This window comes from Salvelinus namaycush, chromosome 4 (genome assembly GCF_016432855.1).
Source record: "Salvelinus namaycush isolate Seneca chromosome 4, SaNama_1.0, whole genome shotgun sequence".
NCBI classification, from domain to species: domain Eukaryota; kingdom Metazoa; phylum Chordata; class Actinopteri; order Salmoniformes; family Salmonidae; genus Salvelinus; species Salvelinus namaycush.
In genome coordinates, this window is record NC_052310.1 from 82,669,815 (window position 1) to 82,697,423 (window position 27,609).

The 27,609-nt window shown below is 46.4% G+C and overlaps 1 protein-coding gene across 1 annotated transcript in view; it reads left to right on the plus strand.

Moving 5' to 3' along the window:
- The window catches only part of LOC120046028 (cell adhesion molecule 3-like), a 77,776-nt gene extending 52,762 nt beyond the window's left edge, over positions 1-25,014 (plus strand). Inside the window, exons 3-5 of the mRNA XM_038990940.1 lie at positions 20,996-21,148; positions 23,369-23,506; positions 24,875-25,014. Of these exons, the coding sequence (XP_038846868.1) occupies positions 20,996-21,148; positions 23,369-23,506; positions 24,875-25,014 (431 nt within the window). The remainder of the gene's footprint in view (positions 1-20,995; positions 21,149-23,368; positions 23,507-24,874) is intronic.
- The last annotated feature ends 2,595 nt before the right edge of the window (positions 25,015-27,609 follow it).

The window sequence follows — 27,609 nt, forward strand, 5'->3', positions numbered from 1 at the left end:
GGTTACATCTCCTGGTGTTGTGTTGGCATCCCCTATCTACACCTGTTGGTTACATCTCCTGGTGTTGTGTTGGCATCCCCTATCTACACCTGTTGGTTACATCTCCTGGTGTTGTGTTGGCATCTTGGCATCCCATATCTACACCTGTTGGTTACATCTCCTGGTGTTGTGTTGGCATCATGGCATCCCCTATCTACACCTGTTGGTTACATCTCCTGGTGTTGTGTTGGCATCTTGGCATCCCCTATCTACACCTGTTGGTTACATCTCCTGGTGTTGTGTTGGCATCTTGGCATCCCCTATCTACACCTGTTGGTTACATCTCCTGGTGTTGTGTTGGCATCCCCTATCTACACCTGTTGGTTACATCTCCTGGTGTTGTGTTGGCATCCCCTATCTACACCTGTTGGTTACATCTCCTGGTGTTGTGTTGGCATCCCCTATCTACACCTGTTGGTTACATCTCCTGGTGTTGTGTTGGCATCTTGGCATCCCATATCTACACCTGTTGGTTACATCTCCTGGTGTTGTGTTGGCATCATGGCATCCCCTATCTACACCTGTTGGTTACATCTCCTGGTGTTGTGTTGGCATCTTGGCATCCCCTATCTACACCAGTTGGTTACATCTCCTGGTGTTGTGTTGGCATCCTGGCATCCCCTATCTACACCTGTTGGTTACATCTCCTGGTGTTGTGTTGGCATCTTGGCATCCCCTATCTACACCAGTTGGTTACATCTCCTGGTGTTGTGTTGGCATCCCCTATCTACACCAGTTGGTTACATCTCCTGGTGTTGTGTTGGCATCTTGGCATCCCCTATCTACACCAGTTGGTTACATCTCCTGGTGTTGTGTTGGCATCTTGGCATCCCCTATCTACACCTGTTGGTTACATCTCCTGGTGTTGTGTTGGCATCTTGGCATCCCCTATCTACACCTGTTGGTTACATCTCCTGGTGTTGTGTTGGCATCTTGGCATCCCCTATCTACACCTGTTGGTTACATCTCCTGGTGTTGTGTTGGCATCTTGGCATCCCCTATCTACACCTGTTGGTTACATCTCCTGGTGTTGTGTTGGCATCCCCTATCTACACCTGTTGGTTACATCTCCTGGTGTTGTGTTGGCATCCCCTATCTACACCTGTTGGTTACATCTCCTGGTGTTGTGTTGGCATCCCCTATCTACACCTGTTGGTTACATCTCCTGGTGTTGTGTTGGCATCTTGGCATCCCATATCTACACCTGTTGGTTACATCTCCTGGTGTTGTGTTGGCATCATGGCATCCCCTATCTACACCTGTTGGTTACATCTCCTGGTGTTGTGTTGGCATCTTGGCATCCCCTATCTACACCAGTTGGTTACATCTCCTGGTGTTGTGTTGGCATCCTGGCATCCCCTATCTACACCTGTTGGTTACATCTCCTGGTGTTGTGTTGGCATCTTGGCATCCCCTATCTACACCAGTTGGTTACATCTCCTGGTGTTGTGTTGGCATCCCCTATCTACACCAGTTGGTTACATCTCCTGGTGTTGTGTTGGCATCTTGGCATCCCCTATCTACACCTGTTGGTTACATCTCCTGGTGTTGTGTTGGCATCTTGGCATCCCCTATCTACACCTGTTGGTTACATCTCCTGGTGTTGTGTTGGCATCTTGGCATCCCCTATCTACACCTGTTGGTTACATCTCCTGGTGTTGTGTTGGCATCTTGGCATCCCCTATCTACACCTTTTGATTACATCTCCTGGTGTTGTGTTGGCATCCTGGCATCCCCTATCTACACCTGTTGGTTGCATCTCCTGGTGTTGTGTTGGCATCCCCTATCTACACCAGTTGGTTACATCTCCTGGTGTTGTGTTGGCATCTTGGCATCCCCTATCTACACCAGTTGGTTACATCTCCTGGTGTTGTGTTGGCATCCTGGCATCCCCTATCTACACCAGTTGGTTACATCTCCTGGTGTTGTGTTGGCATCTTGGCATCCCCTATCTACACTTGTTGGTTACATCTCCTGGTGTTGTGTTGGCATCTTGGCATCCCCTATCTACACCTGTTGGTTACGTCTCCTGGTGTTGTGTTGGCATCCCCTATCTACACCTGTTGGTTACATCTCCTGGTGTTGTGTTGGCATCTTGGCATCCCCTATCTACACTTGTTGGTTACATCTCCTGGTGTTGTGTTGGCATCTTGGCATCCCCTATCTACACCTGTTGGTTACGTCTCCTGGTGTTGTGTTGGCATCCCCTATCTACACCTGTTGGTTACATCTCCTGGTGTTGTGTTGGCATCTTGGCATCCCCTATCTACACCTGTTGGTTACATCTCCTGGTGTTGTGTTGGCATCTTGGCATCCCCTATCTACACCTGTTGGTTACATCTCCTGGTGTTGTGTTGGCATCTTGGCATCCCCTATCTACACCTGTTGGTTACATCTCCTGGTGTTGTGTTGGCATCCTGGCATCCCCTATCTACACCTGTTGGTTACATCTCCTGGTGTTGTGTTGGCATCCCCTATCTATACCTGTTGGTTACATCTCCTGGTGTTGTGTTGGCATCCCCTATCTACACCAGTTGGTTACATCTCCTGGTGTTGTGTTGGCATCCTGGCATCCCCTATCTACACCAGTTGGTTACATCTCCTGGTGTTGTGTTGGCATCCCCTATCTACACCAGTTGGTTACATCTCCTGGTGTTGTGTTGGCATCTTGGCATCCCCTATCTACACCAGTTGGTTACATCTCCTGGTGTTGTGTTGGCATCCTGGCATCCCCTATCTACACCAGTTGGTTACATCTCCTGGTGTTGTGTTGGCATCTTGGCATCCCCTATCTACACCTGTTGGTTACATCTCCTGGTGTTGTGTTGGCATCTTGGCATCCCCTATCTACACCAGTTGGTTACATCGCCTGGTGTTGTGTTGGCATCCCCTATCTACACCAGTTGGTTACATCTCCTGGTGTTGTGTTGGCATCTTGGCATCCCCTATCTACACCAGTTGGTTACATCTCCTGGTGTTGTGTTGGCATCTTGGCATCCCCTATCTACACCAGTTGGTTACATCTCCTGGTGTTGTGTTGGCATCTTGGCATCCCCTATCTACACCAGTTGGTTACATCTCCCGGTGTTGTGTTGGCATCTTGGCATCCCCTATCTACACCTGTTGGTTACATCTCCTGGTGTTGTGTTGGCATCTGGCATCCCCTATCTACACCTGTTGGTTACATCTCCTGGTGTTGTGTTGGCATCTTGGCATCCCCTATCTACACCTGTTGGTTACATCTCCTGGTGTTGTGTTGGCATCTTGGCATCCCCTATCTACACCTGTTGGTTACATCTCCTGGTGTTGTGTTGGCATCCCCTATCTACACCTGTTGGTTACATCTCCTGGTGTTGTGTTGGCATCCCCTATCTACACCTGTTGGTTACATCTCCTGGTGTTGTGTTGGCATCCCCTATCTACACCTGTTGGTTACATCTCCTGGTGTTGTGTTGGCATCTTGGCATCCCATATCTACACCTGTTGGTTACATCTCCTGGTGTTGTGTTGGCATCTTGGCATCCCCTATCTACACCTGTTGGTTACATCTCCTGGTGTTGTGTTGGCATCTTGGCATCCCCTATCTACACCTGTTGGTTACATCTCCTGGTGTTGTGTTGGCATCTTGGCATCCCCTATCTACACCTGTTGGTTACATCTCCTGGTGTTGTGTTGGCATCCCCTATCTACACCTGTTGGTTACATCTCCTGGTGTTGTGTTGGCATCCCCTATCTACACCTGTTGGTTACATCTCCTGGTGTTGTGTTGGCATCCCCTATCTACACCTGTTGGTTACATCTCCTGGTGTTGTGTTGGCATCTTGGCATCCCATATCTACACCTGTTGGTTACATCTCCTGGTGTTGTGTTGGCATCATGGCATCCCCTATCTACACCTGTTGGTTACATCTCCTGGTGTTGTGTTGGCATCTTGGCATCCCCTATCTACACCAGTTGGTTACATCTCCTGGTGTTGTGTTGGCATCCTGGCATCCCCTATCTACACCTGTTGGTTACATCTCCTGGTGTTGTGTTGGCATCTTGGCATCCCCTATCTACACCAGTTGGTTACATCTCCTGGTGTTGTGTTGGCATCCCCTATCTACACCAGTTGGTTACATCTCCTGGTGTTGTGTTGGCATCTTGGCATCCCCTATCTACACCAGTTGGTTACATCTCCTGGTGTTGTGTTGGCATCTTGGCATCCCCTATCTACACCTGTTGGTTACATCTCCTGGTGTTGTGTTGGCATCTTGGCATCCCCTATCTACACCTGTTGGTTACATCTCCTGGTGTTGTGTTGGCATCTTGGCATCCCCTATCTACACCTGTTGGTTACATCTCCTGGTGTTGTGTTGGCATCTTGGCATCCCCTATCTACACCTGTTGGTTACATCTCCTGGTGTTGTGTTGGCATCCCCTATCTACACCTGTTGGTTACATCTCCTGGTGTTGTGTTGGCATCCCCTATCTACACCTGTTGGTTACATCTCCTGGTGTTGTGTTGGCATCCCCTATCTACACCTGTTGGTTACATCTCCTGGTGTTGTGTTGGCATCTTGGCATCCCCTATCTACACCTGTTGGTTACATCTCCTGGTGTTGTGTTGGCATCTTGGCATCCCCTATCTACACCTTTTGATTACATCTCCTGGTGTTGTGTTGGCATCCTGGCATCCCCTATCTACACCTGTTGGTTGCATCTCCTGGTGTTGTGTTGGCATCCCCTATCTACACCAGTTGGTTACATCTCCTGGTGTTGTGTTGGCATCTTGGCATCCCCTATCTACACCAGTTGGTTACATCTCCTGGTGTTGTGTTGGCATCCTGGCATCCCCTATCTACACCAGTTGGTTACATCTCCTGGTGTTGTGTTGGCATCTTGGCATCCCCTATCTACACTTGTTGGTTACATCTCCTGGTGTTGTGTTGGCATCTTGGCATCCCCTATCTACACCTGTTGGTTACGTCTCCTGGTGTTGTGTTGGCATCCCCTATCTACACCTGTTGGTTACATCTCCTGGTGTTGTGTTGGCATCTTGGCATCCCCTATCTACACCTGTTGGTTACATCTCCTGGTGTTGTGTTGGCATCTTGGCATCCCCTATCTACACCAGTTGGTTACATCTCCTGGTGTTGTGTTGGCATCCCCTATCTACACCTGTTGGTTACATCTCCTGGTGTTGTGTTGGCATCTTGGCATCCCCTATCTACACCTGTTGGTTACATCTCCTGGTGTTGTGTTGGCATCTTGGCATCCCCTATCTACACCTGTTGGTTACATCTCCTGGTGTTGTGTTGGCATCTTGGCATCCCCTATCTACACCTGTTGGTTACATCTCCTGGTGTTGTGTTGGCATCCTGGCATCCCCTATCTACACCTGTTGGTTACATCTCCTGGTGTTGTGTTGGCATCCCCTATATATACCTGTTGGTTACATCTCCTGGTGTTGTGTTGGCATCCCCTATCTACACCAGTTGGTTACATCTCCTGGTGTTGTGTTGGCATCCTGGCATCCCCTATCTACACCAGTTGGTTACATCTCCTGGTGTTGTGTTGGCATCCCCTATCTACACCAGTTGGTTACATCTCCTGGTGTTGTGTTGGCATCTTGGCATCCCCTATCTACACCAGTTGGTTACATCTCCTGGTGTTGTGTTGGCATCCTGGCATCCCCTATCTACACCAGTTGGTTACATCTCCTGGTGTTGTGTTGGCATCTTGGCATCCCCTATCTACACCTGTTGGTTACATCTCCTGGTGTTGTGTTGGCATCTTGGCATCCCCTATCTACACCAGTTGGTTACATCGCCTGGTGTTGTGTTGGCATCCCCTATCTACACCAGTTGGTTACATCTCCTGGTGTTGTGTTGGCATCTTGGCATCCCCTATCTACACCAGTTGGTTACATCGCCTGGTGTTGTGTTGGCATCTTGGCATCCCCTATCTACACCAGTTGGTTACATCTCCTGGTGTTGTGTTGGCATCTTGGCATCCCCTATCTACACCAGTTGGTTACATCTCCCGGTGTTGTGTTGGCATCTTGGCATCCCCTATCTACACCTGTTGGTTACATCTCCTGGTGTTGTGTTGGCATCTGGCATCCCCTATCTACACCTGTTGGTTACATCTCCTGGTGTTGTGTTGGCATCTTGGCATCCCCTATCTACACCTGTTGGTTACATCTCCTGGTGTTGTGTTGGCATCTTGGCATCCCCTATCTACACCTGTTGGTTACATCTCCTGGTGTTGTGTTGGCATCCCCTATCTACACCTGTTGGTTACATCTCCTGGTGTTGTGTTGGCATCCCCTATCTACACCTGTTGGTTACATCTCCTGGTGTTGTGTTGGCATCCCCTACCTACACCTGTTGGTTACATCTCCTGGTGTTGTGTTGGCATCTTGGCATCCCATATCTACACCTGTTGGTTACATCTCCTGGTGTTGTGTTGGCATCATGGCATCCCCTATCTACACCTGTTGGTTACATCTCCTGGTGTTGTGTTGGCATCTTGGCATCCCCTATCTACACCTGTTGGTTACATCTCCTGGTGTTGTGTTGGCATCTTGGCATCCCCTATCTACACCTGTTGGTTACATCTCCTGGTGTTGTGTTGGCATCCCCTATCTACACCTGTTGGTTACATCTCCTGGTGTTGTGTTGGCATCCCCTATCTACACCTGTTGGTTACATCTCCTGGTGTTGTGTTGGCATCCCCTATCTACACCTGTTGGTTACATCTCCTGGTGTTGTGTTGGCATCTTGGCATCCCATATCTACACCTGTTGGTTACATCTCCTGGTGTTGTGTTGGCATCATGGCATCCCCTATCTACACCTGTTGGTTACATCTCCTGGTGTTGTGTTGGCATCTTGGCATCCCCTATCTACACCAGTTGGTTACATCTCCTGGTGTTGTGTTGGCATCCTGGCATCCCCTATCTACACCTGTTGGTTACATCTCCTGGTGTTGTGTTGGCATCTTGGCATCCCCTATCTACACCAGTTGGTTACATCTCCTGGTGTTGTGTTGGCATCCCCTATCTACACCAGTTGGTTACATCTCCTGGTGTTGTGTTGGCATCTTGGCATCCCCTATCTACACCAGTTGGTTACATCTCCTGGTGTTGTGTTGGCATCTTGGCATCCCCTATCTACACCTGTTGGTTACATCTCCTGGTGTTGTGTTGGCATCTTGGCATCCCCTATCTACACCTGTTGGTTACATCTCCTGGTGTTGTGTTGGCATCTTGGCATCCCCTATCTACACCTGTTGGTTACATCTCCTGGTGTTGTGTTGGCATCTTGGCATCCCCTATCTACACCTGTTGGTTACATCTCCTGGTGTTGTGTTGGCATCCCCTATCTACACCTGTTGGTTACATCTCCTGGTGTTGTGTTGGCATCCCCTATCTACACCTGTTGGTTACATCTCCTGGTGTTGTGTTGGCATCCCCTATCTACACCTGTTGGTTACATCTCCTGGTGTTGTGTTGGCATCTTGGCATCCCATATCTACACCTGTTGGTTACATCTCCTGGTGTTGTGTTGGCATCATGGCATCCCCTATCTACACCTGTTGGTTACATCTCCTGGTGTTGTGTTGGCATCTTGGCATCCCCTATCTACACCAGTTGGTTACATCTCCTGGTGTTGTGTTGGCATCCTGGCATCCCCTATCTACACCTGTTGGTTACATCTCCTGGTGTTGTGTTGGCATCTTGGCATCCCCTATCTACACCAGTTGGTTACATCTCCTGGTGTTGTGTTGGCATCCCCTATCTACACCAGTTGGTTACATCTCCTGGTGTTGTGTTGGCATCTTGGCATCCCCTATCTACACCTGTTGGTTACATCTCCTGGTGTTGTGTTGGCATCTTGGCATCCCCTATCTACACCTGTTGGTTACATCTCCTGGTGTTGTGTTGGCATCTTGGCATCCCCTATCTACACCTGTTGGTTACATCTCCTGGTGTTGTGTTGGCATCTTGGCATCCCCTATCTACACCTTTTGATTACATCTCCTGGTGTTGTGTTGGCATCCTGGCATCCCCTATCTACACCTGTTGGTTGCATCTCCTGGTGTTGTGTTGGCATCCCCTATCTACACCAGTTGGTTACATCTCCTGGTGTTGTGTTGGCATCTTGGCATCCCCTATCTACACCAGTTGGTTACATCTCCTGGTGTTGTGTTGGCATCCTGGCATCCCCTATCTACACCAGTTGGTTACATCTCCTGGTGTTGTGTTGGCATCTTGGCATCCCCTATCTACACTTGTTGGTTACATCTCCTGGTGTTGTGTTGGCATCTTGGCATCCCCTATCTACACCTGTTGGTTACATCTCCTGGTGTTGTGTTGGCATCCCCTATCTACACCTGTTGGTTACATCTCCTGGTGTTGTGTTGGCATCTTGGCATCCCCTATCTACACCTGTTGGTTACATCTCCTGGTGTTGTGTTGGCATCTTGGCATCCCCTATCTACACCAGTTGGTTACATCTCCTGGTGTTGTGTTGGCATCCCCTATCTACACCTGTTGGTTACATCTCCTGGTGTTGTGTTGGCATCTTGGCATCCCCTATCTACACCTGTTGGTTACATCTCCTGGTGTTGTGTTGGCATCTTGGCATCCCCTATCTACACCTGTTGGTTACATCTCCTGGTGTTGTGTTGGCATCTTGGCATCCCCTATCTACACCTGTTGGTTACATCTCCTGGTGTTGTGTTGGCATCCTGGCATCCCCTATCTACACCTGTTGGTTACATCTCCTGGTGTTGTGTTGGCATCCCCTATATATACCTGTTGGTTACATCTCCTGGTGTTGTGTTGGCATCCCCTATCTACACCAGTTGGTTACATCTCCTGGTGTTGTGTTGGCATCCTGGCATCCCCTATCTACACCAGTTGGTTACATCTCCTGGTGTTGTGTTGGCATCCCCTATCTACACCAGTTGGTTACATCTCCTGGTGTTGTGTTGGCATCTTGGCATCCCCTATCTACACCAGTTGGTTACATCTCCTGGTGTTGTGTTGGCATCCTGGCATCCCCTATCTACACCAGTTGGTTACATCTCCTGGTGTTGTGTTGGCATCTTGGCATCCCCTATCTACACCTGTTGGTTACATCTCCTGGTGTTGTGTTGGCATCTTGGCATCCCCTATCTACACCAGTTGGTTACATCGCCTGGTGTTGTGTTGGCATCCCCTATCTACACCAGTTGGTTACATCTCCTGGTGTTGTGTTGGCATCTTGGCATCCCCTATCTACACCAGTTGGTTACATCTCCTGGTGTTGTGTTGGCATCTTGGCATCCCCTATCTACACCAGTTGGTTACATCTCCTGGTGTTGTGTTGGCATCTTGGCATCCCCTATCTACACCAGTTGGTTACATCTCCCGGTGTTGTGTTGGCATCTTGGCATCCCCTATCTACACCTGTTGGTTACATCTCCTGGTGTTGTGTTGGCATCCTGGCATCCCCTATCTACACCTGTTGGTTACATCTCCTGGTGTTGTGTTGGCATCTTGGCATCCCCTATCTACACCTGTTGGTTACATCTCCTGGTGTTGTGTTGGCATCCTGGCATCCCCTATCTACACCTGTTGGTTACATCTCCTGGTGTTGTGTTGGCATCTTGGCATCCCCTATCTACACCTGTTGGTTACATCTCCTGGTGTTGTGTTGGCATCTTGGCATCCCCTATCTACACCAGTTGGTTACATCTCCTGGTGTTGTGTTGGCATCCTGGCATCCCCTATCTACATCTGTTGGTTACATCTCCTGGTGTTGTGTTGGCATCCCCTATCTACACCAGTTGGTTACATCTCCTGGTGTTGTGTTGGCATCTTGGCATCCCCTTTCTACACCAGTTGGTTACATCTCCTGGTGTTGTGTTGGCATCTTGGCATCCCCTATCTACACCAGTTGGTTACATTTCCTGGTGTTGTGTTGGCATCTTGGCATCCCCTATCTACACCAGTTGGTTACATCTCCTGGTGTTGTGTTGGCATCTTGGCATCCCCTATCTACACCTGTTGGTTACATCTCCTGGTGTTGTGTTGGCATCCTGGCATCCCCTATCTACACCTGTTGGTTACATCTCCTGGTGTTGTGTTGGCATCTTGGCATCCCCTATCTACACCTGTTGGTTACATCTCCTGGTGTTGTGTTGGCATCTTGGCATCCCCTATCTACACCAGTTGGTTACATCTCCTGGTGTTGTGTTGGCATCCTGGCATCCCCTATCTACACCTGTTGGTTACATCTCCTGGTGTTGTGTTGGCATCTTGGCATCCCCTATCTACACCTGTTGGTTACATCTCCTGGTGTTGTGTTGGCATCTTGGCATCCCCTATCTACACCTGTTGGTTACATCTCCTGGTGTTGTGTTGGCATCCCCTATTGACATTATGTTTTCACCATATATTGTGCATGGCACACACACACACACACACACACACACACACACACACACACACACACACACACACACACACACACACACACACACACACACACACACACACACACACACACACACACACACACACACACACACACACAGAGAGAGAGAGAGATAGGCCAAGCTCCAGACCCTATCTTCCACCAGGACATTAGTACAGTGAGTCACACCTGGGTTCAAATACTATTTGAAATAATTTGAAATACTTTATATAGCTTGATTGAACTAGCATGGCTTAATGGACCAATAACATAACCCAAAACCCGCCTATCTGGCATTCCAGGCAGGCTAGAGCTCAAAGTATTTAAATCATTTGTTGCCATGGTACCGTGGTTAGGGTTGTGACAGTCATGGAATTTTGGATGATGGTTATTGATCAAGTCACATGACCGCGTTCACCGGTATAATGGTTTAATTGTTCCGTTTTTTAAAAACACATTTTCTCCTCCTGACTGCAGGTGCTGCTGCTGCAGGGAGGGGGGTGTTGTCTCGGCAACTGAAGACTCATTTGCTACAACACCTTGCTTGTTTCAGCCATGAGCAACACAGTTTCATCACGTTTAGTCCGAGGGCCACCCACCAAAAAAGGCTTCAGAAAAGATGTTTCGTGACCCAGGAAACGGAACCGCAGTGTTTCAACACCATTTCGTAGATCATTTTATGAACATGTAAAATTTGCACATTAATTAAATATTATAAATCAAAAGTAAAATGTAGAAATTATAGCTAATTTGAGATAATTTTCCCTAGCAACATTATGAGGCCGCCAACTTATATCTTGGTTACAATTGTTACACACTTTCTATTGTTCATGCTTGCAGAAAGCAACATATGTACCGAACCGGTTGCATAATGTTATTGAACAGTTCTGTTTTCTGGGTCACGGAACAACACAGTTTTGGTGGAGGTGGGGGGGGGGGGGCTTGGACTAGTTGTGAGGAGTCCATGTTACCGCAGAAACGGACTCAACCGCACGAATGCCCGGTCGTCCCGTCTTCAGCCCGCTGTTCGTTATGACGGTTAATTTGTTTTCACGGCGGTCTTCATCCGTAACCCTTGGTTACACGATATTACAGTAACTGTGCCAGCCCTAACCGTGGTATGTCCTTGTAACCTATATTATGTTCAGGTCTAGATCAATAACAATACTGTTTAAGTAGACATAGCTGTCATTGTTTCTGAAATGCAATATTCTACCTCTCACAAATCATATTAATCCATATAAAGGAGATGGAGGAGAGATTAAGGGAGAGGGAGAGGGAGAGAGAGAGAGAGAGAGAGAGAGAGAGAGAGAGAGAGAAAGAGAGGGAAAGAGAGAGAGAGATGATGAAAGAGAACGAGCGATGGAGAGAGAGAAAGACAGACAGAGAGAGAGAGAGAGAGAGAGAGGGAGAGAGACAGAGAGAGACAGAGAGAGAGAGAGAGAGAGAGAGAGAGAGAGAGAGAGAGAGAGAGAGATGATGAAAGAGAACGAGAGATGGAGAGAGAGAAAGACAGACAGAGAGAGAGAGAGAGACAGAGAGAGAGAAAGAGAGAGAGAGAGAGAGAGAGAAAGAGAGAGAGAGAGAGAGAGATAGAGAGAGATGATGAAAGAGAACGAGAGATTGAGAGAGAGAAAGACAGACAGAGAGAGAGAGAGACAGAGAGAGAGAAAGAGAGAGAGAGAGAGAGAGAGAGAAAGAGAGAGAGAGAGAGAGAGAGAGAGAGAGAGACTGTAGACTACTTTATCACTGACCTCAACCCAGAGTCTTTCAGAGCGTTCACAGTCAGCCCACTGACACCCCTATCAGACCACAGCAAAATCACAGTCTACTTGAACAGAGCAATACTCAATCATGAGGCATCAAAGCCAAAGGAACTGAGTAACATTAAGAAATGCTATAGATGGAAGGAATGCAGTTTGGAAACCTACCAAAAAACAATTAGGCAACAGCAAATTCAATCCCTTTTAGACAACTTCCTGGGTAAAATGTTCCACTGCAATAGTGAAGGTGTAAACTTGGCAGTAGAAAATCTTAACAGTATATTTGACCTCTCAGCTTCCCTATCAAATCTAAAAATCTCAAATAGAAAACCGAAGAAAATGAACAACAATGACAAATGGTTTGATAAAGAATGCAAAAATCGAAGAAATAAATTGAGAAACCTGTCCAACCAAAAACATAGAGACCCGGAAAACCTGAGTCTACGCCTTCACTATGGTGAATCACTAAAACAATACAGAAATACACTACGGAAAAAGAAGGAACAGCACGTCAGAAATCAGCTCAATGTAATTGAAGACTCCATAGACTCTAACCAATTCTGGGAAAATTGGAAAACACTAAACAAACAACAACACGAAGAATTATCTATCCAAAATGGAGATGTATGGGTAAACCACTTCTCCAATCTTTTTGGCTCTATAACAAAGAATAAAGAGCAAAAACATATACATGATCAAATACAAATCCTAGAATCAACTATTAAAGACTACCAGAACCCACTGGATTCTCCAATTACCTTGAATGAGTTACAGGACAAAATAAAAACCCTCCAACCCAAAAAGGCCTGTGGTGTTGATGGTATCCTTAATGAAATGATCAAATATACAGACAACAAATTCCAATTGGCTATACTAAAACTCTTTAACATTGTCCTTAGCTCTGGCATCTTCCCCAATATTTGGAACCAAGGACTGATCACCCCAATCCACAAAAGTGGAGACAAATTTGACCCCAATAACTACCGTGGAATATGCGTCAACAGTAACCTTGGGAAAATCCTCTGCATTATCATTAACAGCAGACTCGTACATTTCCTCAATGAAAACAATGTACTGAGCAAATGTCAAATTGGCTTTTTACCAAATTACCGTACAACAGACCATGTATTCACCCTACACACCCTAATTGACAACCAAACAAACCAAAACAAAGGCAAAGTCTTCTCATGCTTTGTTGATTTCAAAAAAGCCTTCGACTCAATTTGGCATGAGGGTCTGCTATACAAATTGATGGAAAGTGGTGTTGGGGGTAAAACATACGACATTATAAAATCCATGTACACAAACAACAAGTGTGCGGTTAAAATTGGCAAAAAACACACACATTTCTTCACACAGGGTCGTGGGGTGAGACAGGGATGCAGCTTAAGCCCCACCCTCTTCAACATATATATCAACGAATTGGCGCGGGCACTAGAACAGTCTGCAGCACCCGGTCTCACCCTACTAGAATCCGAAGTCAAATGTCTACTGTTTGCTGATGATCTGGTGCTTCTGTCACCAACCAAGGAGGGCCTACAGCAGCACCTAGATCTTCTGCACAGATTCTGTCAGACCTGGGCCCTGACAGTAAATCTCAGTAAGACCAAAATAATGGTGTTCCAAAAAAGGTCCAGTCGCCAGGACCACAAATTCCATCTAGACACCGTTGCCCTAGAGCACACAAAAAACTATACATACCTCGGCCTAAACATCAGCACCACAGGTAACTTCCACAAAGCTGTGAACGATCTGAGAGACAAGGCAAGAAGGGCCTTCTATGCCATCAAAAGGAACATAAATTTCAACATACCAATTAGGATCTGGCTAAAAATACTTGAATCAGTCATAGAGCCCATTGCCCTTTATGGTTGTGAGGTCTGGGGTCCGCTCACCAACCAAGATTTCACAAAATGGGACAAACACCAAATTGAGACTCTGCATGCAGAATTCTGCAAAAATATCCTCCGTGTACAACGTAGAACACCAAATAATGCATGCAGAGCAGAATTAGGCCGATACCCACTAATTATCAAAATCCAGAAAAGAGCCGTTAAATTCTACAACCACCTAAAAGGAAGCGATTCCCAAACCTTCCATAACAAAGCCATCACCTACAGAGAGATGAACCTGGAGAAGAGTCCCCTAAGCAAGCTGGTCCTAGGGCTCTGTTCACAAACACAAACACACCCCACAGAGCCCCAGGACAACAGCACAATTAGACCCAACCAAATCATGAGAAAACAAAAAGATAATTACTTGACACATTGGAAAGAATTAACAAAAAAACAGAGCAAACTAGAATGCTATTTGGCCCTAAACAGAGAGTACACAGTGGCAGAATACCTGACCACTGTGACTGACCCAAACTTAAGGAAAGCTTTGACTATGTACAGACTCAGTGAGCATAGCCTTGCTATTGAGAAAGGCCGCCGTAGGCAGACATGGCTCTCAAGAGAAGACAGGCTATGTGCACACTGCCCACAAAATGAGGTGGAAACTGAGCTGCACTTCCTAACCTCCTGCCCAATGTATGACCATATTAGAGAGACATATTTCCCTCAGATTACACAGATCCACAAAGAATTTGAAAACAAATCCAATTTTGATAAACTCCCATATCTACTGGGAGAAATTCCACAGTGTGCCATCACAGCAGCAAGATTTGTGACCTGTTGCCACAAGAAAAGGGCAACCAGTGAAGAACAAACACCATTGTAAATACAACCCATATTTATGCTTATTTATTTTAACTTGTGTGCTTTAACCATTTGTACATTGTTACAACACTGTATATATATAATATAACATTTGTAATGTCTTTATTGTTTTGAAACTTCTGTATGTGTAATGTTTACTGTTAATTTGTATTGTTTATTTCACTTTTGTATAATATCTACCTCACTTGCTTTGGCAATGTTAACACATGTTTCCCATGCCAATAAAGCCCCTTGAATTGAATTGAATTGAATTGAATTGAGAGAGAGAGAGAGAGAGAGAGAGAGAGAGAGAGAGAGAGAGAGAGAGAGAGAGAGAGAGAGAGAGAGAGAAGGAGCAAAAGAGAGAGGTGAATAAAGAGAGTTAGCGAGAAAGAATGAGAAAAGGGGAAGGAAAAGTGAATTAGGGAGACATATAGTTTTCGGGGAGGGTCCGGAGGGAGCAGGGGAGCACACAGAAGCTACATGAAGACAAATGAACAGACCTTGGTTACTGATAAACCATGAAGAGGAAGCACTGGCAGAGACACAGACAGACAGCGGGGATGTTAAGCATACTTTGCAGACACACAGACACTGGCAGAGATAGGCATGCTGTGCAGAGAGAAAGACACCGAGACAGAGAGAGAAAAGCCACCGTAGGCAGACCTGGCTCTCAAGAGAAGACAGGCTATGTGCACACTGCCCACAAAATGAGGTGGAAACTGAGCTGCACTTTCTAACCTGCTGCCAAATGTATGACCATATTAGAGAGACATATTTCCTTCAGATTACACAGACCCACAAAGACTTCGAAAGCAAATCCAATTTTAATAAACTTCCATATCTACTGGGTGAAATACCACAGTGTGCAATCACAGCAGCAAGATTTGTGACCTGTTGCCACAAGAAAAGGGCAACCAGTGAAGAACAAAGAGAGACACAGAGGCAGAGAGAGAGGCATGCTGCAGAGAGACAGAGAGACAGAGAGACAGAGAGAGAGACATAGAGACAGAGAGAAGCATGCTACAGAGAGACAGAGAGAGAGACATAGAGACAGAGAGAGGCATGCTACAGAGAGAGACATAGAGACAGAGAGAGGCATGCTTCAGAGAGAGACATGGAGACAGAGAGAGGCATGCTTCAGAGAGAGACATAGAGACAGAGAGAGGCATGCTTCAGAGAGAGACATGGAGACAGAGAGAGGCATGCTTCAGAGAGAGACATAGAGACAGAGAGAGGCATGCTTCAGAGAGAGACAGAGAGAGGCATGCTTCAGAGAGAGACATAGAGAGAGGCATGCTACAGAGAGAGACAGAGAGAGGCATGCTGCAGAGAGACAGAGAGACAGAGAGAGAGACATAGAGACAGAGAGAGGCATGCTACAGAGAGAGACATAGAGACAGAGAGAGGCATGCTACAGAGAGAGACATAGAGACAGAGAGAGGCATGCTTCAGAGAGAGACATAGAGACAGAGAGAGGCATGCTACAGAGAGAGACATAGAGACAGAGAGAGGCATGCTTCAGATAGAGACATAGAGACAGAGAGAGGCATGCTTCAGAGAGAGACATAGAGACAGAGAGAGGCATGCTTCAGAGAGAGACATGGAGACAGAGAGAAGCATGCTTCAGAGAGAGACATAGAGACAGAGAGAGAGGTATGCTTCAGAGAGAGACATAGAGACAGAGAGAGAGGCATGCTACAGAGAGAGACATAGAGACAGAGAGAGAGGCATGCTACAGAGAGAGACAGAGAGAGGCATGCTTCAGAGAGAGACATAGAGAGAGGCATGCTACAGAGAGAGACATAGAGAGAGGCATGCTACAGAGAGAGACAGAGAGAGGCATGCTACAGAGAGAGACAGAGAGAGAGGCATGCTACAGAGAGAGACAGAGACAGAGAGACAGAGAGAGAGACATGCTACAAAGAGAGACAGAGAGACAGAGAGACATAGTTGTTATGTGTATCACTTTAATTACAATATAATTATAATCACTTTGACCTTGTCATTTATGCCATGCATTTGAAAGAGAGGGACACACACACACACACACACACACACACACACACACACACACACACACACACACACACACACACACACACACACACACACACGTATTTACTGTATGTATGTACTTTATGTACTGTATGTTTTTACCTGTATTGTATTTACTGTATGTGTGTATGTATTTACTGTATGTATGTACTATATGTACTGTATGTTTTTACCTGTATTGTATTTACTGTATTGTATGTGTGTACGTATTTACTGTATGTATATACTGTATTTATGTACTGTATGTATTTACTGTATTTATGTACTGTATGTATTTACTGTATTTATGTACTGTATGTATGTACTGTATGTATGTACTGTATGTATATACTGTATTTATTTACTGTATTTATGTACTGTATGTATTTACTGTATTTATGTACTGTATGTATTTACTGTATTTATGTACTGTATGTATTTACTGTATTTATGTACTGAATGTACACCACCGTTCAAAAGTTTGGGGTCACTTAGAAATGTCCTTGTTTTCCATGAAAACAAACATGAAATGAGATGCAAAATGAATAGGAAATATAGTCAAGATGTTGAGGAGGTTATAAATAATGTTTAATTGAAATAATAATTTTGTCCTTCAAACTTTCCTTTCGTCAAAGAATCCTCCATTTGCAGCAATTACAGCCTTGCGGACCTTTGGCATTCTAGTTGTCAATTGGTTGAGGGAATCTGAAGAGATTTCACCCCATGCTTCCCGAAGCACCTCCCATAAGTTGGATTGGCTTGATGGGCACTTCTTACGTACCACACGGTCAAGCTGCTCCCACAACAGCTCAATAGGGTTGAGATCCGGTGACTGTGCTGGCCACTCCATTATAGACAGAATACCAGCTGACTGGCATTGTCAAAATAGCCTTCCTTCTTCAAGATCCCTTTTACCCTGTACAAATCTTCCACTTTACCACCACCAAAGCACCCTCAGACCATCACATTGCCTCCACCATGCTTGACAGATGGCGTCAAGCACTCCTCCAGCATCTTTTTTTCTGCATCTCACGAATGTTCTTCTTGAGACTGGTGTTTTGCGGGTACTATTTAATGAAGCTGCCAGTTGAGGACTTGTGAGGCGTCTGTTTCTCAAACTAGACACTCTAATGTACTTGTCCTCTTGCTCAGTTGTGCACCGGGGTCTCCCACTCCTCTTTCTATTCTGGTTAGAGCCAGTTTGTGCTGTTCTGTGAAGGGAGTAGTACACAGCGTTGTACGAGATCTTCCGTTTCTTGGCAATTTCTCGCATGGAATACCCTTCATCCAGATACTCAACTAGTCTAAAGAAGGCCCGTTTTTTTGCTTCTTTAATCAGAACAACAGTTTTCAGCTGTGCTAACATAATTGCAAAGGGGTTTTCTAATGATCAATTAGCCTTTTAAAATTATAAACTTGGATTAGCTAACACAACGTGCCATTTGCTGATAAAGGGCCTCTGTACGCCTATGTAGATATTCCATAAAAAATCTGCCGTTTCTAACTCCAATAGTCATTTACAACATAAACAATGTCTACACTGTATTTGGATCATTTTGATGTTATTTTATCGGACAAAAATGTGCTTTTCTTTCAAAAACAAGGAAATTTCTATGTGACGGTAGTTTATGTACTGTATGTACTGGTTGGATTTACTGTATCTATTGGTTGTATTTACTGCATGTTCTGGTTGTATTTACTGTATGTACTGGTTGTATTTACTGTTCGTACTGTATGCACTGGTTGTATTTACTGTATGTTCTGGTTGTATTTACTGTATGCACTGGTTGTATTTACTGTATGTTCTGGTTGTATTTACTGTATGTACTGGTTGTATTTACTGTATGTACTGGTTGTATTTACTGTATGTTCTGGTTGTATTTACTGTATGTACTGGTTGTATTTACTGTATGTACTGGTTGTATTTACTGTATGTTCTGGTTGTATTTATTGTTAGTACTGTTTGTATTTATTGTTAGTACTGTTCGTACTGTATGTACTGGTTGTATTTACTGTATGTGCTGGTTGTATTTATTGTTAGTACTGTTCGTACTGTATGTACTGGTTGTATTTACTGTATGCACTGGTTGTATTTATTGTTAGTACTGTTTGTACTGTATGTTCTGGTTGTATTTACTGTATGTGCTGGTTGTATTTATTGTTAGTACTGGTTGTATTTATTGTTAGTACTGTTTGTACTGTATGTTCTGGTTGTATTTACTGTATGTGCTGGTTGTATTTATTGTTAGTACTGTTTGTACTGTATGTTCTGGTTGTATTTATTGTTAGTACTGTTTGTACTGTATGTACTGGTTGTATTTACTGTATGTACTGGTTGTATTTACTGTATGTACTGGTTGTATTTACTGTATGCACTGGTTGTATTTATTGTTAGTACTGTTTGTACTGTATGTTCTGGTTGTATTTACTGTATGTTCTGGTTGTATTTATTGTTAGTACTGTTTGTACTGTATGTTCTGGTTGTATTTACTGTATGTGCTGGTTGTATTTATTGTTAGTACTGTTTGTACTGTATGTTCTGGTTGTATTTACTGTATGTGCTGGTTGTATTTATTGTTAGTACTGTTCGTACTGTATGTACTGGTTGTATTTACTGTATGTGCTGGTTGTATTTATTGTTAGTACTGGTTGTATTTACTGTATGTACTGGTTGTATTTACTGTATGTACTGGTTGTATTTACTGTATGTACTGGTTGTATTTACTGTATGTGCTGGTTGTATTTATTGTTAGTACTGTTCGTACTGTATGTACTGGTTGTATTTACTGTATGTACTGGTTGTATTTACTGTATGTGCTGGTTGTATTTATTGTTAGTACTGTTCGTACTGTATGTACTGGTTGTATTTATTGTTAGTACTGGTTGTATTTACTGTATGTACTGGTTGTATTTACTGTATGCACTGGTTGTATTTACTGTATGTGCTGGTTGTATTTATTGTTAGTACTGTTCGTACTGTATGTACTGGTTGTATTTACTGTATGTGCTGGTTGTATTTACTGTATGTGCTGGTTGTATTTATTGTTAGTACTGTTCGTACTGTATGTGCTGGTTGTATTTACTGTATGTGCTGGTTGTATTTATTGTTAGTACTGTTCGTACTGTATGTACTGGTTGTATTTACTGTATGTGCTGGTTGTATTTATTGTTAGTACTGTTCGTACTGTATGTTCTGGTTGTATTTACTGTATGTGCTGGTTGTATTTATTGTTAGTACTGTTCGTACTGTATGTACTGGTTGTATTTATTGTTAGTACTGTTCGTACTGTATGTACTGGTTGTATTTACTGTATGTACTGGTTGTATTTACTGTATGTGCTGGTTGTATTTACTGTATGTACTGGTTGTATTTACTGTATGTACTGGTTGTATTTATTGTTAGTACTGTTCGTACTGTATGTACTGGTTGTATTTACTGTATGTACTGGTTGTATTTACTGTATGTGCTGGTTGTATTTACTGTATGTGCTGGTTGTATTTACTGTATGTACTGGTTGTATTTACTGTATGTGCTGGTTGTATTTATTGTTAGTACTGTTCGTACTGTATGTGCTGGTTGTATTTATTGTTAGTACTGTTCGTACTGTATGTACTGGTTCTATTTACTGTATGTACTGTGTGTGTGTTCCAAGATTCAGACAGTTATCAGCCCAGACACAGACATATCAGATTACATATCAGAGGTCAAAGCTATCATGCCTAGATACACTGTTTCCTACCATTTCATCATCCTCCCATAACCTACAGTGATCAGTGCTCCATTCTCCTTCAGCTGGCTGTGTGTGCTTCCCTGCCTGCTGTTTGGGTGATGACAAAGGGTTTATGTCTCTCCTTCTTCTTCCCCCTTGTTCTATTTTCCTCTACCCTGTCTGCCTTGTACCCTCCCCTTTCTCCCCCGCTTCCTCCCTCTGTCCCTCCCCCCACTCACTCTCTCACCCCCCCCCCCCCTTCTCTCTCTCCCCTCTCCCCTCTCTCTCTCTCTCTCCCAGCTCTGAGAGATAACCGTATCCAGCTCCACCGGTCTACAGGCACAGAGCTGTCCATCACCATCGGAAATGTACAGCTGTCAGACGAAGGAGAATACACCTGCTCTATCTTCACAATGCCTGTCCGCACTGCCCGCGCCACCGTCACCGTGCTAGGTGTGTTGTGTGTTGTGTGCTTCTGTATTAAGTATTAACAGTCTGTATTATGCATTAACATATTCCAATTCCAGATCTTCCCGGCGGTATGTTTACTTGGTACAGTAGTGGAGGATTGTATGTAGATTTCTTTGTCTGAGTGTTGGTAGCATACAGTATCTATATGTGTATGCAGTCTACAATAGTGTGTATGTCTGCAGGTATTGCAGAATATTGCATGTTGTTTGTTGTTTGTATAACCTTCTGAGTGCCTTTCCACTAGATGTTGGAACGTTGCTGCGGGGACTTGCTTCCATTCAGCCACAAGAGCATTACTGTATGTACGGTGATGTTGGGCGATTAGGCCTGGCTCACAGTCGGCGTTCCCAATTCATCCCAAAGGTGTTCGATGGGGTTGAAGTCAGGGCTCTTTGCAGGCCAGTCAAGTTCTTCCACACCAATCTCGACAAACCATTTTTTGCATGGGCCTCGCTTTGTGCACGGGGTCATTGTCATGCTGAAACAGGAAAGAGCCTTCCCCAAACTGTGGGCACAAAGTTGGAAGCAAAGAATTGTCTAGAATGGCATTGTATGTTGTAGCAGCCCCAGACCATTATTCCTCCTCCACCAAACTTTACATTTGGCACTATGCATTGGGGCAGGTAGCGTTCTCCTGGCATCCGTCAAACCCAGATTCATCCGTCAGACTGTCAGATGGTGAAGTGTGATTCATCACTCCAAAGAACGTGTTTCCACTGCTCCAGAGTCCAATGGCGGCGACCTTTACACCACTCCAGCCAATGCTTGGCATTCTGCATGGTGATCTTAGGCTTGTGTGCGGCTGCTCGGCCATGGAAACCCATTTCATGAAGCTCCCTACAAACAGTTCTTGTGCTGACATTGCTTCCAGAGGCAGTGTTAAACTTGGTAGTGAGTGGTGCAACCGAGGACAGACCCTTTTTTACACGCTATGCGCTTCAGCACTCGACGGTCCTGTTCTGTGAGCTTATATGACCTACTACTTCGTGGCTGAGCCATTGTTGCTTCTAGACGTTTCCATTTTACAGCATTTACAGTTGACCGGGGAAGCTCTGTCAGTGCAGAAATTTGACGAACTGAGTTGTTGGAAAGGTGGCATCCTATGACGGTGCCACGTTGAAAGTCACTGAGCTCTTCAGTAAGGCCATTCTACTGCCAATGTTTGTCTATGGAGATTGCATGTCTGTGTGCTCGATTTTATACACCTGTCAGCAACAGGTGTGGCTGAAATAGCCGAATCCACTAATTTGAAGTGGTGTCCACATACTTTTGCATATATAGTGTATATTCATGTTTTTGGAAATGTATATTCTGTATATTTGTATTCTTCTTTTCACTCTGTCATTTAGGTCGTTATTGTGGAGTCACTACAATGTTGTTGATCCATCCTCAGTTTTCTCCCATTACAGACATTGAACTCTGTAGCAGTTTTAAAAATCACCAATGGCCTCATGGTGACAACCCAGTTTCCTTCCTGTCCTGCAGCTCAGTTCAGAAGGACGACTGTATCTTTGTATCTGGGTGGTTTAATACATCCTCCACAGCATAAATATTAACTTGACCATGCTTAAAGATAATCACTGTCTGACTTGTACTTGTTACCCTTCTGTATGAGGCTTCCGGAAAGCTCCCTGGTCTTTGTAGTTGAATCTGGGCTTGAAATTCAATACTTGACTGAGGGATCTTACAGATGTTGTATGGGGGACAGAGGAAGGGGTAGTTATTAAAAAATCATGTCAACTACACAGTTCCGACTAAACCATGTACTTATTATGTATTGTTCAACACATTTTACTTCTGAACACGGCTCCTAAAAAAAAGGGCGGAATACTTATGCACCGACTTATTATTATTTAAATTGTAAAAATTGCTAAATTTTAGACTCATTTAATTATGGCGATTTGTAGATCAATGCCAAAGAAATACAATTAAATCTATCTCAATCCCACTTTGTAACACAACACAATATGAAAAAAGTTCACGGGGGTGTAGACTATAGGTTCTGTACGTCCACTGGCTGTATTCCATTCTGTCTCTACTGTATGCCTGTAGTGTAATTCTGTACTGTATTCTGTCTGCATGTCTTCTGTATGTATGTCTGTGTTTTAAAGGAGCAATCTGGAGTTGGTACATACATTTTTACACTAGCCTCAAGAGCTTAGTTCAAATGTCTCTCTCTTTCTCTCTTTCTGTCTCCGTCAGGGGTCCCTGATAAGCCCCAGATCTCTGGCTATGAAGACACTGTCCAGGAGGGGGGTAAGGTCACCCTCACCTGCACCAGCTCCGGGAGCAAGCCCCCCGCCAAACTACGCTGGTACAGGAACCAGGAGGAACTTACAGGTAAGGGTGGAGGGGGAGAGGAGGGGAAGGATGGAGGGCAGGGTTAGGGAGGGAGATGGGAGGGAGAGAGAAGGGGAGAGAGAGAGAGACTGGAGAGGGAGACAGGAGAGAGGGGGGTAGACAGGGGAGAGAGAGAGAGAGGGCAGATGGAAGATTGGGGTATATGGGAGAGAGAGACAGAGCGGTAGACAGGAGAGAGAGAGGGGAGGGTATACAGGGGAGAGAGAGAGGGTAGATGGGACAGAGAGAGGTGGGGTAGATGGGAGAGAGAGGGGGGGGTGGAGATGGGAGAGAGAGAGAGGGTAAATGGGACAGAGAGAGGTGGGGTAGATGGGAGAGAGAGAGGTGGGGTAGATGGGAGAGAGAGGGGGGATAGACAGGAGAGAGAGAGGGTAGATGGGAGAGAGAGAGGGGTATATGGGAGAGAGAGACATCACTTTTGTATATTATTATTACCTCACTTGCTTTGGCAATGTTAACACATGTTTCCCATGCCAATAAAGCCCCTTGAATTGAATTGAATTGAATTGACAGGGGGGTAGACAGGAGAGAGAGGAGAGGGTAGATGTGAGAGAGAGAGAGGGTAGATGGGAGAGAGAGGGGGGTATATTGGAGAGAGAGACAGGGGGGTAGACAGGAGAGAGAGGGGGGAGGGTAGATGTGAGAGAGAGAGAGGGTATATGGGAGAGAGAGACAGGGGGGTAGACAGGAGAGAGAGGGGGGAGGGTATACAGGGGAGAGAGAGGGAGGGTAGATGGGACAGAGAGAGGTGGGGTAGATGGGAGAGAGAGAGGTGTGGTAGATGGGAGAGGGGGGGGTAGACAGGAGAGAGAGGGTAGATGGGAGAGAGAGATGGTAGATGGGAGAGAGAGAGGGGGTAGACAGGTGAGAGAGAGAGTAGATGGGAGAGAGGGTAGATGGGGGAGAGATGGGGTAGACAGGAGAGAGAGAGAGGGTAGATGGGAGCGAGAGAGGGGTAGATGGGAGAGAGAGGGGGGGTAGACAGGAGAGAGGGTAGATAGGAGAGAGAGAAGGTAGATGAGAGGGTAGATGGGAGAGAGAGAGGGGTAGATGGGAGAGAGAGAGGGGGTAGACAGGAGAGAGAGAGGGTAGATGGGAGAGACAGAAGGTAGATGGGAGAGAGAGAGGGTAGATGGGAGAGAGAGAAGGTAGATGGGAGAGAGAGAGTGAGAGAAGGGATAGATGGGATAGGGGGGGTTAGACATATAGGGAATAGGGTGCTATTTGGGATGCACACAGCATGTACTATTAGGATAGATTGAGTGACATTGGTTCCTGATAAACCATGAGAAGACAGAGGAAGAGCTGCAGATAGTGAAAGTGGAAACCATCCCCCTGGTGTTGGAGACTTTATGAGAGGAGAGCATCCCCCTGGTGTTGGAGACTTTATGAGAGGAGAGCATCCCCCTGGTGTTGGAGACTTTATGAGAGGAGAGCATCCCCCTGGTGTTGGAGACTTTATGAGCTCAACCCTGTGTGACAGTTAATGTGTGTGCTGCTGTGCCCCTGCTGCACACACACACTGGGCTCTTCAGACAGTCTTATGGCTGAAGAAAGGGACCGAGGAGAGGCTGAGGAGAGGAGCATCATGGGTCAATGTGTTATTACGACACCCTCTCATACAATGTGTGTCCCAAATAACACCCTATTACCTATGTAGGGCACTACTTTTGGCCAGGTCCTATAAGGCCATTTGGGCCACAGGAATTGAGCGCTGTGTTGTAAGAAGCTAACTGAGAGAAACGAGCGCATAGATCGCCACTCACTGCTGCTCCTTTGACAGTCTTACAGAGATTAAAGAGGCTCAGAGGGGAGGGAGAGAGAGAAAGAGAAGAGAGAGGGAGAGAGAAGAGGGACGGAGAGAGGGGAGGGAGAGGGGTAGAGGGAGGGAGGGAGGGAAAGGGGAAGAGAGGAGGGAGAGATAGGGAGGGAGAGAGAGGGGGAGAGAGAAGAGGGAGGGGCCGTATTAGGAGAGAGACAGGTGAGAGAGGGGCCGTATTAGGAGAGAGACAGGAGAGGGAGGGGCCGTAATAGGAGAGAGACAGGAGAGGGAGAGGCCGTATTAGGAGAGAGACAGGAGAGACAGGGGCCGTATTAGGAGAGAGACAGGAGAGGGAGAGGCCGTATTAGGAGAGAGACAGGAGAGGGAGGGCCGTAATAGGAGAGACAGGGAGGGAGAGCCGTAATAGGAGAGAGACAGGTGAGGAGAAGCCGTAATAGGAGAGAGACAGGAGAGGGAGGGGCCGTAATAGGAGAGAGACAGGAGAGGGAGGGGCCGTAATAGGAGAGAGACAGGAGAGGGAGGGGCCGTAATAGGAGAGAGACAGGAGAGGGAGGGGCCGTAATAGGAGAGAGACAGGAGAGGGAGGGGCCGTAATAGGAGAGAGACAGGTGAGGGAGAGGCCGTAATAGGAGAGAGACAGGAGAGGGAGGGGCCGTAATAGGAGAGAGACAGGAGAGGGAGGGGCCGTAATAGGAGAGAGACAGGAGAGGGAGGGGCCGTAATAGGAGAGAGACAGGAGAGGGAGAGAGGCCGTAATAGGAGAGAGAACGAGAGAGGGAGAGCCGTAATAGGAGAGAGACAGGAGAGGAGGGCCGATAGGAGAGAGACAGAGAGAGGGAGAGACGTATAGGAGAGAGACAGGAGAGGATATAGGAGGGAGCACGAAGGAGAGACAGGATAGATGGAGAGAGGACGTAGAGAGAGACAGGAAGGGATAGGGCCGTAATAGGAGAGAGACAGGAGAGGGAGGAGGCCGTATTAGGAGAGAGACAGGAGAGGGAGAGGCCGTATTAGGAATAGAGAGAGACAAGAGAGGGAGGGGCCGTAATAGGAGAGAGACAGGTGAGAGAGGGGCCGTATTAGGAGAGAGACAAGAGAGAGAGGGGCCGTAATAGGAGAGAGACAGGAGAGGGAGGGGCCGTATTAGGAGAGAGACAGGGAGGGAGGGGTCGTATAGGAGAGAGACAGGTGAGGAGGGGTCGTATTAGGAGAGAGACAGGTGAGGGAGGGCGACTAGGAGAGAGACAGGTGAGGGAGGGGCCGTATTAGGAGAGAGACAGAAGAGAGAGGGGCCGTATTAGGAGAGAGACAGGAGAGGGAGGGGCCGTATTAGGAGAGAGACAGGAGAGGGAGGGGCCGTATTAGGAGAGAGACAGGAGAGGAGGGTCGCTATTAGGAGAGAGACAGGAAGCAGGGAGGGCGGATTAGGAGAGAGACAGGAGAGGGAGAGGGGTCGTATTAGGAGAGAGAATAGGTGAGGAGGGCGAGTATTGAGAGAGACAGGTGAGGGAGGGGGTCTATTAGGAGAGAGACAGGAGAGGAGGGGCCGTATTGGAGAGAGAGACAGGAGAGGAGGGTCGTATTAGGAGAGAGACAGGGAGGGAGGGGCCGTATTAGGATGAGGACAGGAGAGGGAGAAGGCCGTATAGGTTAGAGAGACAGGAGAGGGAGGGGCGTATTAGAGAAGAGAGACGGAGAGGGAGGGGCCGTATTAGGAGAGAGACAGGAGAGGGAGGGGTCGTATTAGGAGAGAGACAGGAGAGGGAGGGGCCTATTAGGAAGAGGACAGGAGAGGAGGGGCCTAGGGTATTAGGAGAGAGACAGGAGAGGGAGGGGTGTATTAGGAGAGAGACAGGAGAGGGAGGGCGCGTATTAGGAGAGAGACAGGAGAGGAGGGGCCGTATTAGGAGAGAGACAGGAGAGAGGAGGGGTCCGTATTAGGAGAGAGACAGGAGAGGAGGGCTATTAGGAGGAGAAAGAGAGAGACGAGGAGAGGAGAGGAGTATTAGGAGAGAGACAGGAGAGGGAGGGGTCGCGTATTAGGAGAGAGACAGGAGAGGGAGGGGCGCTATAGGAGAGAGACAGGAGAGGGAGGGCCGTATTAGGAGAGAGACAGGAGAGGGAGGGCCGTATTAGGAGAGCAGGACAGGAGGGAGGGAGGGCCGTATTAGGAGAGAGACAGGAGAGGGAGGGGCCGTATTAGGAGAGAGACAGGAGAGGGGCGCATTAGGAGAGAGACAGGAGAGGGAGGGCTGGGGGAGCCGTATTAGGAGAGAGACAGGAGGGAGGGGGCCGTATG